The sequence below is a fragment of the Papio anubis genome, chromosome 8 (genome assembly GCF_008728515.1).
Source record: "Papio anubis isolate 15944 chromosome 8, Panubis1.0, whole genome shotgun sequence".
In the NCBI taxonomy this organism is placed as follows: domain Eukaryota; kingdom Metazoa; phylum Chordata; class Mammalia; order Primates; family Cercopithecidae; genus Papio; species Papio anubis.
The window spans coordinates 127884072-127899199 of NC_044983.1; the positions used below are offsets into that span (position 1 = coordinate 127884072).

At 37.5% G+C, this 15128-nt stretch overlaps 1 protein-coding gene across 6 annotated transcripts in view; it reads right to left on the reverse strand.

The window, feature by feature from the left end:
• The window catches only part of LRRC6 (leucine rich repeat containing 6), a 105599-nt gene that overhangs the window by 20295 nt on the left and 70176 nt on the right, over nt 1-15128 (reverse strand). For all 6 annotated transcript variants that reach the window (XM_021942634.2, XM_021942633.2, XM_003903170.5 and 3 more), the window contains one exon: nt 4251-4336. In XM_021942634.2, the coding sequence (XP_021798326.1) occupies nt 4251-4336 (86 nt within the window). The remainder of the gene's footprint in view (nt 1-4250; nt 4337-15128) is intronic.

Sequence of the window (15128 nt, forward strand, 5' to 3'; positions counted from 1 at the left end):
CAGAACTGAGGTTATTTCAGCCAGCTCCCTCTTATCTCAAGATGTTGTATTCCCAGCACATTCCACAATTATTCTTGTGAACTACAACTAAGAAAGTAGGGGGAAAGGGTTGGTCCAAGGTCACTCAGAGAACTGTTCTATATGCAGTAGCTCACAGTAAAAAATAAACAACTAGGCCAGGCATAGTGGCTCATGCCTGTAATCCCAGCACTTTGGGAGTCTGAGGCGGGAGGATCACTTGAGGTCAGGAGTTTGAGACCAGCCTGGCCAACATGACAAAAACCTGTCTCTACTAAAAATACCAAAAAATTAGCTGGGCATGGTGGCACGTGCCTGTGGGTCCCAGCTATTCAGGAGGCTGAGGCACAATAATCGCTTGAACCTGGAGGCGGAGATTGCAGTGAGCCAAGATCATGCCATCGCATTCCAGCCTGGGCAACAAAGGAGAAACTCTGTCTCAAAAAAACAAATAAATGAACAACAAAAAAAAAGATGACTACTCAAGGGGAAAAAAAAAAAAAAAAAAAACAACCCACAAGAACCAATAGAATTAACAAGAACAGAAATAGAAATATAAAAACTTCAGATATTGAAATATGAAAACATGAACTATAAAACCACTACAATTACTATGTTTAAATAACATGTCTCAGACTTCCTAGGAAAAGATGGAAAGCTTCCCTCTGGACTCAGCAGAACAACAAAGATGCTGCCCTCACTCCACTACTCACCACTATCCCGGAGCCTTTCCCTGTGCAGTAAGGTATGAAGAGGAAATAAAAGAGAGAAGGATCAATCGGAAAGCAAGAAAGCAAGCAAGCAAGCTGCCATTCTTTGCAGGCATATAGAAAATCTAAAAGAACCCACAGATACGTTAATAAAATAATGAGAGAGATTAGTAAAGTTGCTGGCTACAAAATCAAACACAAAAGTAGACTACTTAGTGGCGATGGTTGCACAACATTGTGAATATACTAAATGCCACTGAATTGTACACTTTTAAATGATTACAATGGTAAATTTGAGGTAATGTGTATTTTACCACAATGAAAAAGTAAATTGCAATCTATATACCAGCAGCAGAGAAAAAAATAAAATAAATAATACATTTGTGATAGCATCAAAATATCATACACCTAAAAATTAATAAAACATTGGTATACTTATGGAAAAGTTATAAAGAGATATCAAATAAGATTGAAGAAAGGACAGAGAGATATTATACTATAAGAACTGTTCTCCCTAAATTGATCTATGTGGTCAATACAATTCCAAAGAAAATCCCAATACATACCTGTGTGTGTGTGTTTGTGTGTGAGTAAAACTTCCTTAGTTGATTCTGAAATATATATGTAAGTGCAAAGGGATAAAATTAGCCAACTCACTCTTCAAGAAGAACAAGGTGAGAGGATACTTCCTGCCAGTTATAAAACTCATTATAAGACTATGGAAATTAAGGAAGTAGAGCAGAATAGAGACCAGAGGCAAACCCATACAGATGTGGACACCTGGTCTATGACAGAGGTGGCCTTGGTAACTAATGTAGACAGAATAACCATTTTAATAAGAGACACAGGGACAGTAGGGTGTCCACACTGGGAAAAATTAAATTGTCATACTTTAAACAAACTTAATTCCTGATGCATTAGATGTTTCCTCAAATTATACCTAAATGTGAAAGGCAAAAGTATAAAGCCTTACAACATAAAGGACTACCTTTATGACCTCAGGGCAGGAGAGAATTTCTACAACAGAACAAACATAAAATAATTAACCATAAAAAAGTTTAATAATTTTAATTATTTTAAAATCAAAATCTTCTGTTCATCAAATGACACCAGGAAGAGATTAAGAAGGCAAGCCTGGCCGGGTGCGGTGGCACACATCTGTAATCCCAGCACTTTGGGAGGCCAAGGCAGGCGGATCACAGGAGGTTAGGAGTTTGAAACCAGCCTGGCCAACATTAGGAAACCTCATCTCTACTAAAAATATAAAAATTAACCAGGCATGGTGGCAGGCACCAGTAGTCCTAGCTACTTGGGAGGCTGAGGCAGGAGAATCGCTTGAATCTGGGAGGCAGAGGTTGTAGTGAGCCGAGATCCTGCCACTGTACTCCAGCCTCCTGCCACTGCACTTGATAAGAGCGAGACTCTGCCTCAAAAAAAAAAAAAAAAAAATAAATAAATAAATAAAATAAATAAATAAAATAAATAAAAAAAAACAAGAAAGAAGAAGAAGAAGAAGACAAGTCTGAGGTTGTATAATCCTGGTTCTACCACTTACCAGCTTTAACATCTTGGGCAAATGCCATCTCTCAATCTCAGTAAATTATAAATAATAGTATTTATCTGCAGTTTTATTCTTGAAGATGAAAGACAGACAACACATAACATTATGTAGCAGAGTCAGCACTCAATAAATCCCTTCATTTGGAGGAATTTGTGCATCTTCTTTCATTTTACAGTGTTAAGGGTACAAGAGGTCACTGAGTGTTACCCTCCAGTCCTGATGAATAAAACCCTACCCCAGTTTCTCTTCCCCCTCCATTCACTTTCTCCCCAGCATGAGAAACAAACCACTCTGCCAAGAGAGGGTCAAGGGGCCTCTTGTGGCCCTCCCGGTGGACCGCTGCATCCATAGTCCTTTGCCTAAAACCAACAATCCTGCCTGATCTCAGTTCCCGTGAGCAGCTGGAACGGGCAGCTGCTTGGTTAATGCGGTTGCCTGGCCTGAGGCTGGGATAACGCGCACAATAGAGTTTGCCAGTGATGAAGGAGCACCACACAACTACCTTCCCACAGGCATTTTATATGTGATTGTGGTGTGATCATTTCTCAGTCATCAAAATGAAAAAGAAAGGCTTCGCAAAAATACCACAGGAGGGACTGCTATGAAGAATCGTGCTAAGACATCTTGAATCCTCAAGTGTAATCACAGTAATGATAGTTTTCCTGGGGTCTGAAAACCAGCTCCGAACTGTTTGCAATGATTTGACTTTCCATTGCTGATTCCTCACAAATTAGATTCAGACTCTCTCCATGTGTTGATGCTGCTGGGGGTTAATTATGACTGTGAATATTCATAATAGACATAATACCCGTGAATCTTGTCTGTGCAATGGAAATCACTAAGCTGGGAAATAGAGTGGATTTCCAAGGTTAAAAACAGCAACCCGTTTTTCAGTAGGAATTCAATTGCATACCTGTTGTTCAAACAAACCCCATGTTTAAAAATCTCTACCAAAGTTCAGCAGTTGTCTTTGAACATACCAGTGCCTGACTGCTTTATTATGCAACACATAAATATAGCTCTTGTTCAGGTATTTTTATGATGGTAATTCTAGCATATACATTTGTATCACAAAGATAGTTTGCCTTACTTCAAAATAGATTTTACCATCTGGATGATAAGAGTCTGAAAATCATAAGAAGCAGAAGGACAGTTGGAAGAACTGGGATCTCATTCTAGAGAAGAACTGAGAAAGGGGAGAGCTTTGTGCAAATTACTTTATGGGATGTCATTGCTTAAGGGAGATTGGCTTGGTTTTGACGGTCTCCAGGAAGCAGAGCCTGGACCTTCACTTAGGAATCAAAGAGAGACAGAGAGAGGCTGTCTAACAGTAGAGGATACCAAGAAGGGAATGAATACTGTCTTAAGAGGATGAGGGTCCTGTTGGGAAAGGAATTTAAGCAAAGGCCAGAAAATGACCAACAGTCAGGAGATTGACAGGAGGGGCCCTAGTGCCGTTGAGAGTTGAGGCGTCTGTGGAGTGACACACAGATCTTAAAAGGGAGGCAGTGACAGCAACGGTACCAGCGAGGTTGTCCCAGCATGTCACGGCTACATGACCTTCAGTACATTCTAAGTTTCTCCCTCCCTCAGCTCCCCTAACTGGAAATTGAGCATAAAAATTACGAGGATTAAATGTGTGAATATGGGTAAACCACACAGAATAGCACCTGACACGAAGCAAGCACTTGGTAAATGTTAGCCGTCATTGGTGTTGACATTACCAGTCATGTTATACCATGATGACACATTGGGACCTGTATATACACAGATTTGATTTTAGGGATCAGGAGCCCTACAAAGCAAGAGTCTATGGTTTGGGAAACAAACATTAACATTCATGGTATGAATCATCTCAGAACTTTAAATAATTGTATAATTTTGGAAGCTGCATTCCAACCAACAAATGACAATGAAGAGAACAATATCATACAGCTAAGGACAGACTGGGCGGGTGGTACCTTGTATTTATGTGTTCTCTGCTCCTGTCCAAGGTACTTTTCACAGATGTGAATGCTCGTTGACCACCTGTGATTACTTCTCCTACCTAAAATAAAAATGAAACACACACCACGTGGTGCATTACTTCTTGATGTACCTTTAAAAACATACATATATGTATTTTAAAAGATACTAAAACATTTTAATTTTTTTTCTACATATTCCATGAAAGACTCAATCTTGAAGCTCTTACATGCAGTGTAGAGAAGGTTACATCACGAATTGTATCTATCATAATAGTCTTGCAAAGCCACAAGCTATCTACAACTGTCAAAGGCCAAGCAGGAGATATGGTGAATTAATGTATTCAACAAATATTATCTAAGAGACAACAACATGCCAGATACTTTTGTGGGGTGTTGGGGATACAGATGTGATGGAAACACTGCCTTTGAGGTGCTCCTAGTGAAATGTGGAAAGCACTCTGAGATGGGAGCTTGAATCCTCATTCTCCCAGCTCACTGGGCCCTGGTTTCTTCCTCTGTAAAATGAAGGAATTGGTTTATGATCTGAAAGGCCCCTTTTTTGGTCTAAAAAAATCCTATAATTCTAACATTTTTAAACTAAATAAGCTCAGTGCTAAGCATGTTGAAGTCTCAATAAGTAAAATGATTCCATTCAACAAATGTACTACAAAAATTATTCAGACCCAATACCTCCTCTCAAGAAACTCCTGAGATATCAGAGAAGGGAAGGAAAAGAGAACCTGCTGCTACTTGTCAGACTCCAATGGTGTGCTAGGCACACACCTACCAATATCAACACTGTATTTTATTTAATTTCCCCACCCCTAAACATTCCTATGAGACAGGGATTGCTAGCAGGAGGAGAGAAGTTTAAAAACTCTCTTCTCATGTGCCTGGGTCCATTGACCAATATGGCATCTGCCCTTTGTTTTTAAGTAGAGTGACCTTGAGTGGGTGTCCATTCCCCTCTCCACCCTCACCAGGCCCTTCTCTATGGCAGGGGAATGACTCATTCACCTGCCACGCCTCTCTGATGGGCAGGGTCATTGATCTCAAGGGTGAGGGCTATCTGCCTTTCTCTGTTCTGCCTGAGACTTGGTGTGCTGCACAGCTGTGATCCAGGCTCACGCAAATGATTAGGGAAAAGACTAGGCTTGGACTTCAAGGGTCTGTCATCATCTGCCTCCCATCTACTGGCTCAGGCACGTATCTCAATTTACAGTATATATTTGGGAAGGGCATTGGAAGCCCCAATTTCGCCTTAACACTAAGCCACATTCTCCTATCTAAGCTTTACTATACTGAAGTGTTGGTCACTTAATCATATTAATACATGGGTAATTTGTTTCTTATTTAATTAGAGATTCTTGGTTCTAGGCTCTAGTAAACCCCCAAAGCCTAGCCCATTGTTTATCATCTGTATGCTTCAATAAATAAATTATAAATGAACCAATGAAGAAATGATTCCCAGTCTGAGACTGCAGCATCAAACTCGGGGAGGTTTGGGCTCTGATGGATGCCCACACCTAGATGGCAGTCCTCCTGTGTCAACATCATACAGTGGTGCCAGACTAGTTTTTTTACATGGTGCAGTTGTATAATTTTCAATTATATTTTGTAAAAATGCAACACGTGTATGTATGTGTGATGTCGTGCAGCTCCCTTTCACTGCAGACCATGAACATAAGAAGTATATCTTCCTCTTCCCATGGGTCTCATGGGAGGGTGTATATGTGATGTGGAAAGATCTTCAGCTCCACCCTTTCAATATAAGCTTTGAACACTAGACTGGGAGAGAATAATCACAAGTGGTTTATGTGATGGTAAGACTTTTACTGAAGCTCCAGAAGAAAAAAATAATGAATGCTACTAAAAACTTTAAATACCAAGGCTAGAAGGGTTTGTTCAGAAATGTTTCAAAAGCGATGCAGTCCACATTACAAAAACTCATAGAAGAATGCTATGGAAGAATTGGCAACTAAAGCTACCAAAACAATGTTTACTGAATAATTAAAGAAGGTGACTCACAGAAAGGTTTGCCCAACGGAGCAGGTTTGTATTATCAAACATGGTTTATTTTGGAGTAGGCTAAGTCTAAAATGTTGTATTTTCTAGGTTTTAAAATAGACTTAATGTAATTGTATTGCTTTCCATTAATTTTTTGCTGACCAATGTTATATTTGTGGATGTTACTGTGGCAGGGTATGAATGTCTGTATGGTTTAAATATGAGAACAACTGGTTTTCTTCTTTTTCTTTAACTGAATGAGTGGGATGAATCTAAATATTTCCTGATATCCTGCCCTTCTCTTAAGGGAATGAAAACACTTTTCAGTTGCTGCTGATTCCAGTTCTAGTTAACCAAATCAGATGTCAATTATAAATGTAAAAAATAGAATTGGGAAGGTATTTCTTAATGTTTTATGGAGATTAAAAAGAGACTCTCCTTAGATTTAGAGAAGGAGAGAGAGAATGCGGGGAAGGGCCTCCTCCTGGAAGTATCCCAGGGAGGCAGCAAGACCTCCGAGAGATGTGCCTGTGTAATACATGTGGAGCAGTGCTGTCCAGCAAAATGTTCTGCAATTCTGTTTTTCAATATTTCCTACTATCTCAATATTTCTGGTGGAAATGCTCTGTGCTATCCAACGCAATAGCTACCAGCTGCCTGTTGCTACTAAGCACTTGAAATGTGGTTAGTGCAATGTAGAAACTAAAGTTTTGCTTTTATTAAATTTTAATTAATTTGAATGTATGTTTATTTAGCAAGAGATATAGGAACATAACCACAGTCAGCTTCAAACCCGTGTGTGTTGGTCATGTGATGGGCTACTGGGATTCTTCTTCAGGTGTGAACGACCTTGTCCGTACCAACTACCCGTAATTCATCTGTGGTCTAGACCACATGGTCTTTTCTGTTCTGGAACTCTCTGCTCCTTCCTTACCATGCCTGGGACCTGGAACTCTCATGTGAGTGTGAGAACTTGGGGGTCTACAATCCAACCTCTCTGATCAATGTGAGATCTGGAGGATACTCCCCTGTGCCTGATTTGGCCAATTGAAAAGACTCAAGTCAGCCAGGGAGCTCACTGAGATGTTGACTGAGGCCTTTGTCGGGCTTGCGTCACAGCTCAACTTCTCCCTTTCCCCACTCTTGGCTTCTTCCCTCCCTTTCCGGGTGTTGACCCCCAGGACACTTCTTAACACACATTTTGCATGCTCATCTGCATTTCAGAATCTGCTTCCCAAGGAGCAGTGGCACCTTAGCACCTTTTAAACTTCTTAATATTTTAATTCCTTTAAATGAAGTCAATGTTAGTTAAAATTCATTAAAATATCAGCTTAAAAAAAAGAAAGCTCTTGAACCCAAAGCACAAGTTTTGTATAGCTTTACATTTCAATACATGCACCAATGAGAATGGGAACATATGCATAATTAGAGTCTTAAAACACCCCATTTCTAACACTGTTATTTGTCACATAATAAGCACAAAGACTCTGTGTTTATGGAAATGCAAATAGAATCACAAATTTGGAACTTTTATTCACAGGGAATTTGCTGTGCACCAGAATCTAAATGTGTTTCTTCTTTTAAAAGGTATTTTCAGCTCATTTAGTTTCAAAGATTGTTTTAAGTTTAAAAGTTAGAAGGAATTAAGGAGTCAGCTGTAAATAAAATATTAACACAAACATTCATAATAACACTGAAATTCATCTTAATGCCAACATACATAATAACACTGAAATTCATCTTAACGTCAATGTTCATATTAATAGTAGGTTACCTTTTCTGATAAGATCGAATTTGCCCAAGCAGAGGTCTATAGGTTCAGTGTTCCAAGGTTTTGCAATCCTAACATTTGGTTTCCCACTGTACCTGCAGTCCCGGGTTGCTCTGCCTCGAGGAAGCAATGCTCATTAACATCAAATATCGTCTTATTCATTTGTGCTAAATGTGTTTAGGAATGACTAATGGAAAAGTTGTAAGGGCCAAAATATGTTTAGTAAATTAGATAATGTGAGACTAACGGTTTCCTGAATCCACAGAGAGAAATGTAATCAACTACTTGAAAATTCAATTGTGGGATAGGCATAAAGGAACAAATTAACATTTTAATAATGTTACATTATTTTAACTCTCATAGAGCCATGCAATTGAAAGTTGGGAGTGAACATGGAGGCAGTAATAGAGTTCACTTTTCTACAGAATACAAAAGTCCATTCTGAGGCTTTTCTGATGCATGACTTTCCAACTTTTACTTACATAGTACCTGGGTTGAAGTTTCATTACATCCCGAGGCAGTACGTGCATTGAGATGATCTACATCAACTATAAAAGTTACTCATACCAAGAAACATAGACTATGTGAGCTGTGTAAAAATACAGTAAACGGATGCAACGAAGCTACTTAGCTCTGAATCCTTATACTTTGGGTTGAACCATAAAAATTGCCAATATCTATGTTTGATCCATGAAAAATGATTTCTTATGGTTTAACTTAATATTTAAGTGAATTTAAATAAAAATGAGCAAACAATAACTCCGTTTCAGATGAAGACATGCTACTGGTAAATTAAGAGGGAATGAACAAAGGACATGAATGCAATCAGGAATACTTGTTAAGAAAGAAAACATAAATCAATCAACTTTAACTTTTTCCTGTGAGTTTAACCTGGCTTCTTAAATAAAAGTATACATGAAAATCACAGTAAATTTCTCTTTCTCTTGGAGATTTCACTTTCTCCCACAGTTTCAACTATTACCTCCATTAAATCTGCTCCAAGAAATTTTACTGAGCATCTGTTATATGCCAAGCATAGGACTGAGAGGCAGATATGGAATGATAGATTAAAAATTATTCCTGATCATCTCATGAGGGAGAAAGATACATAAACAGTTAAAATACATTGAAAAAAGTACAATTGCTAGATATATGCATAGACTACTATGGAAGCCCAAGGGAGGGAGCCATGCTAGAAAGGATAGAGAGCAGAAATCAAATAAGGTATTATAATCTGTTCTCACATTGCTATAAAGAAATACCTGAGACTGGGTAATATATAAATAAAAGAGGTTTAATTGACTCACAGCTGTGCAGACTACATAGGAAACATGATGGCATCAGCTTCTGGGACGGCCTCAGGAAACTTACAATCATGGCAGAAGGTGAAGGGGAAGCAGGCATATCTCATATGGCAGGAGGAGGAGCAAGAGAGAGGGGAAGGAGGTGCCACACACTTTTAGACCACCAGATCTCAAGAGAACTCTATCACGCAGCACTAGGGGGATGGTGCTAAACCATTATAAACCGAACCCATGATCCAACTGTCTCCCACCAGGCCCCACCTCCAGCACTGGGCATTACATTTCAACATGAGATTTGGGTGGGGACACAAATCTAAATCAATCCTGTTGTGATGCTATCTAAATGTGCCTAATGGCCATTAGAAGGCTTACTGGGGGATGTGAGGTTTGATATGAATTTTAAAGGATAAGCAGGAATTTTCCAGAAGACGTAGGTCATGTAGTAGATGAGGAATATTCCAGAAAGAGAAAACAAGCACGAGCAGAGACAGGAAAGTAAATGACCACACAAACTAACACGAAATATGTGGCAGACTGTAGCTGGAGAGAAGGCTAAAGAACAAAGGAGAGATTTGGGGGAATTTATTTCATGGCACTTGGACTTTGCATAAGTGGTGATGAGAACTTTGCAATGCTTTCTTCTCAAGTCACACAGTTACTTACCTCAGCTCAAGAGTAGTATTTTACACACATCTTTATTTTCCTTAGATAAGGTGTGTGATGTTAACAAAAATACTAACTCCAGTGGAGTGATAGCTTTTGAAAAGTGTCTTTTCCTCTTGCCTAGCTAGATAAAAATACTTTCCTTTCTCTTTAGACTATTTTAGTCAAATTTCTGTTCCTGCACCCAACCTCACTCTGAAAATACTCATGACACACAATCCTGTTGGGAAACTGTCTAAATGTGCATAATGGCCATCACAGAGATTCTACAAATTCACACATTTGAATCACTGGCTAATTGTGCTGTTCTGTTGGGCTTTAGTTTGCCTATAGACCACCATTTCTCTAGCAGACCACTGTCTCATAGGAGGTAGGTCTTGGACTCTGTATTCAAGATCACTTAGCATTTATATATCCTCTTAAAAGGGGTCATTTGCATGAAATACAATCCATTGTCCACAATTGCCCCAGAGTAGAAGATCATGGAAGTTAAGGGGATAGTTTCTTAAAATGAACTGAACATTAATAAATGATTTTTACACTCTTCAGTGCAGACCTTTGCAGTATTTTCATATGGGTGTGACATGGTGTCTTAACGCATAGTACAGGCACTGAGACTGTTTGTCCTCATATCCATTGCCTGCCCTGTCTTTGCTCTGCTCTATAAATCACAGGAAGACAGAACCCTGCTGGCTTCACTATCACTATCCACAGAACCTGCTGGCCTCCTATGTTAACTGACTTCCACCTGGGCCTGGCCAATGGGAGGCAATGGAGGGAAGCTGGAGGGCCAAGAACCCTACACGCTTTCACAATCCCTGTCTGCATCAACAATTCCTCCAGCAGTGGTAGAATCTACTCTGTGGCTCCAGGCCCTGCCCAAGATGGCTACTGCAGTTTTGGTTTCTTCCAGGTGACCTTTCCAGGTGACCTTGGTGTTTGCTTTCTGCCAACACCAACTTCTCCCTCTGTCGCAGAAATGGTGGTAACTTCCTGATGGCACACATTTTTTCCTTTCTTTGGCTTCTCAAATCTCCTGTTATCTGTGTAATATTCTTCCTGAATTACTCCTAAATAATAAATTCCCTTATAAATCCTGTATTGTATACATTTCAATACTCAAGTGTTTCCTGATTTCTCATTAGACCCTTTCTTATTTATGTTGTGTTTCTCATACCTTGGGGGTGGTCATTAAAACAAGATTCCCACACCTTCTAGTTAGAATCTGCAGATAGCGGCCTGGGAATCTAGTTTTTAACAAGCTCTCCCCAGGTGATTCTTAGATTAGATGAGTTTTGAAAACAGTCCTAGCTGATACTGCAGCTTCCAGGCTTTTCTGGATGCAATTTAATTTATACAACCCACATTTACAAGATGCCTATTAGTGTTCCAGAAATTGTTCTAGGAGCTGGGATGCTGTGGATGAACCAGACAAACATGGTCACTGCACTGATGAAATATTTTACATTGCTATTCAAAATTATATACTTTGATCTACAGATGAGAGATAATAATTGTGTAATATTCTGTTTTATGTGTGCACTATCATTTAATGGACTGGTTTTGAATAGTTAGATTGTTTCCAATTTCTTATATGATGGTGTCTACCCATGTACATAAATTGTATATTGTATGATATACCGAACTATTTTGTTAGGAGAGAATCCAAATTTAGATTTATTAAGTCATAATGTACATTTTAAGGCTTGATATATGTCAGTAATTTTATTCCCAAAAAGATTAAATCATTTCCTATTTTCTCTAGCAGTTTATGAGAGTACTCTTTCAATGAACCCTCATTAGCATTGAACTGAAAAAATTTTTTTTAAATTTGGCAGCAGTGGTTGCTTCTAGAAAGAAGAACTAGATGGTTGAGAAGAGAGATGAAAGGAAGGATTGCTTTGTACTGTAAGTTACTTAATGCTTTTAGATTCTGTCCTGTAAATATATATTATCTATTTAAAAATAAATAAGAAGCAGTAAAAAGTTTTTAAATGTTTGATAATAACATGAAAAAATATAATATTTTATTATAATATATTATGGAAATTTCTCATATCTTTTGTGTTTCTTTTGTAACTGTCATTTCCCACCTTGCTAGTAGAGTTTTAATTGTTTTCTGAAATACTTTTATGAATTTATACATATTATCCTTCTTTAGTCTTTTGTGGTTTTTTTTCTGGCAATGGGACATATCGGCATTAAAAATAATATATCTTAACTTGTTTATTTTACCTCACTAAAATGTAAACTCCATGAGGACAGGAAGTTCTGTGTTGGGCACGTGGTAAGCCCTCAACAATTATTTGTTGAATAAATACACAGATGAAATGCAAGTGAACAAAAAGTATTTACTGAATGGTAGGTTTTGACATACAACTCTTACACTGTAAATAATGAAATAATTATTTAATTATTATAGATTGTAAATAATTAAAACTATTGCTTTTCCTTGGTGATTTTTGAAATTATTTTATGTTTAGAAAATCCTTTAAAGAATGAAAGTAGATATTTATCTTTATTTATTTTCTTAATGCTTTTAAAATAACACTCAATTCTTTAAAATCCATATGAAATTTATTTTGGTGTCTGGTGTATTTGACGAACTAATGTTTTCCAAATAGCCAATATCCTCCAATTTTATTTTAAAATATGCATTAATTCACTCAATTTCAATCAACAGGTATTTTTTTGAGTACTTAGAACACACCACTGAACTAGACACAGTTCTTGTTTCAGGGAGCTTGTGGTTTAATAGAAGAGAAAACAAGTCAGCACACAGCTTTAGGGCAGTGAGATCAATAAGACAGAGAATAAATGCAGGGTGCTGTAGGAGCATCAAGGACAGACATATCCCAGCTTTGGGGGCTCAGGGAAATTTCCCAAGGGAGCATTATCTGAGCTAGAAAAGGAATATCCAGTTGAAAGGAGGAAAAGTGCCTCTCACAGAGAAGGAAAACTTGCACAAAAGTAAAAGAGAATAGCAAGTTCCTGGAACTGTAAGTTGTTCCATATTCCTAGTGCATGGGCTTTAGAAGGGGAGACAGTAGGAGCTGAGGTTGTCGATGTAAGCAGGGTCTACAGCATGCAGGAATTGTAGGCTGTTTTAGCAGTTATAACTTTATTCTAAAGATGAGAGGGACCCCACTAATAGGCTTCATAAAAGGAGAAACTGGCACCATAAAGTCTGCACTTTTGGAAGGTTGCTGGAAAGCAAAGTATATATTGAAATAAAATCTGAAAAGAGGAAGTCTATTTATAATACCATTGTAGTAATAGGGTAAGAGATAATTGTTATCTCTGCCAAGACAAAGACAGTGGCATTAAAGAGAGAGAATGAATTTGAGGTATGAAGGAGGTAAAAATCTAGCAGACTTGAATGTAAAGAGTGATGATAGAGGGAGATGACAAAGATGATATCAAGTGGGTGGATGATGGTAATATTCATTAAGAAAAGGGATTTGGGAGGTGTAGTAAGGTGGGAAGGGAAATAGAGTTCAGATTTTAACTGAAAATCCTGCAGATACATATTTAAAAGTCCATCATATTTAGGAAGTAACCGAAGTCAATTCAATGGATAAGATCAATCAGGAGAGGGTAAGAATGAGGAGAGTTGGATAAGAAACACAAAAGAAAGTGAACATTTAAGAAATGAGCAAAGGAAGATGTACTTACAAAAAAGGACTGCAAAGGAAAGGACAGAAAGATAGAAGAAAGAATAGGAGTACATGATTATATAAAACTAAGAGCAAGATTAAAAGGAAGAGGAGAATCCAACAATATCTCATACAATGGAGAAATCAAGTAAAGTAAGTGTTACAAACTTTCTGTTGAGCTCAGTAAAAGAAGATATTTGTTCAGTACGATAGAAGTTTCTGACAGATAAAAATAATAAACTTCAAAGAATATATACATACATATATATGTGCATATATATATACGTGCACATATATATATATATGTAATGCCCAATGACTTTTACCTTGAAAATGACAAGTTGCTGTTGAGAAACAAATTTTAGAACACCCATAGAGAGACACCTCATGATCATACATTGGCAAACTTAATAATGTTAAGACGTCAGATCTTCCCAGATTGAACTACAGATTCAATAAAATCCTAATTAGCATCCCAACAATGTTTTTGTATGAAAATTGATAAACTGATTTCTAAATTTATATACTGATACAAATAATAAACAAAATGATCATCAAAAAGAAACAAACAAACCGTAAGAATTGCAGCCTTAAAGGTGTATTATAAAGCTAAAATTATTAGTATAGGGTAGTATTGGCATAAGGATAAAGAGATCAATGGGAAAAAAATACAGGCCTAAAAATAGACCCTTCTTTATGAGGCCATTGATTTTTGACAATGGTGCTGAAGCAACTCAATGGGGAAAGTAAAATCTTTTGGGCTAGATCTTCAAATCCACAAGGGGAAAAAAAATGGCCCTTATCCACTACTACATACCATACATAAAAACCCATCTGAAATGAATCCCAGACTTAAAGGTAAAAGCTAAAATGGTAAAGCTTCTAAAAGAAAATGTGAGAGAATATCTTTAAAGCTAAAGATGTCATAAATAGGAAAAAGGAAGTAATCACCAAAATAGAAATAAAATAACATATGAGATTTCACCAAAGCCAAAACTTCTGCTTATTTTACAAATAATAAGCAGAATAAAATAATAAGCAAATCACTGGCTAACAGAAAATATTCAAAAATCAGATAAGGCATGATAAGGAATGAATAAGAAGCTTTGGAGGTTTCATTCTTCAACTAATATTTATTTGTTGTAATATTTATTTACTGGAAGGCAAGTACTACTCCACTCATTGGCTGAATCGAGGCTCTTCTCTCATAATCCCCACATTTCGACAGGTAAAGACAAATCACACAAAATTTAACAAATAAGGCCATTTCATACAGTAATAAATACTGTGATCAAATAAACCAAGTAATATGGCTGAGAGAGATGACTGAGAGATTGTGACTGGCTATGTTAGCTCTGGTATTCAAAAAAAAAGTCCCTCTAAAAATGTAATATTTGAGCCCAAACCTGCATAATACAAAGGAAACAGATTTGTATTTTTTTAATACAAATCTGTTTGGCTCAATTTGGTT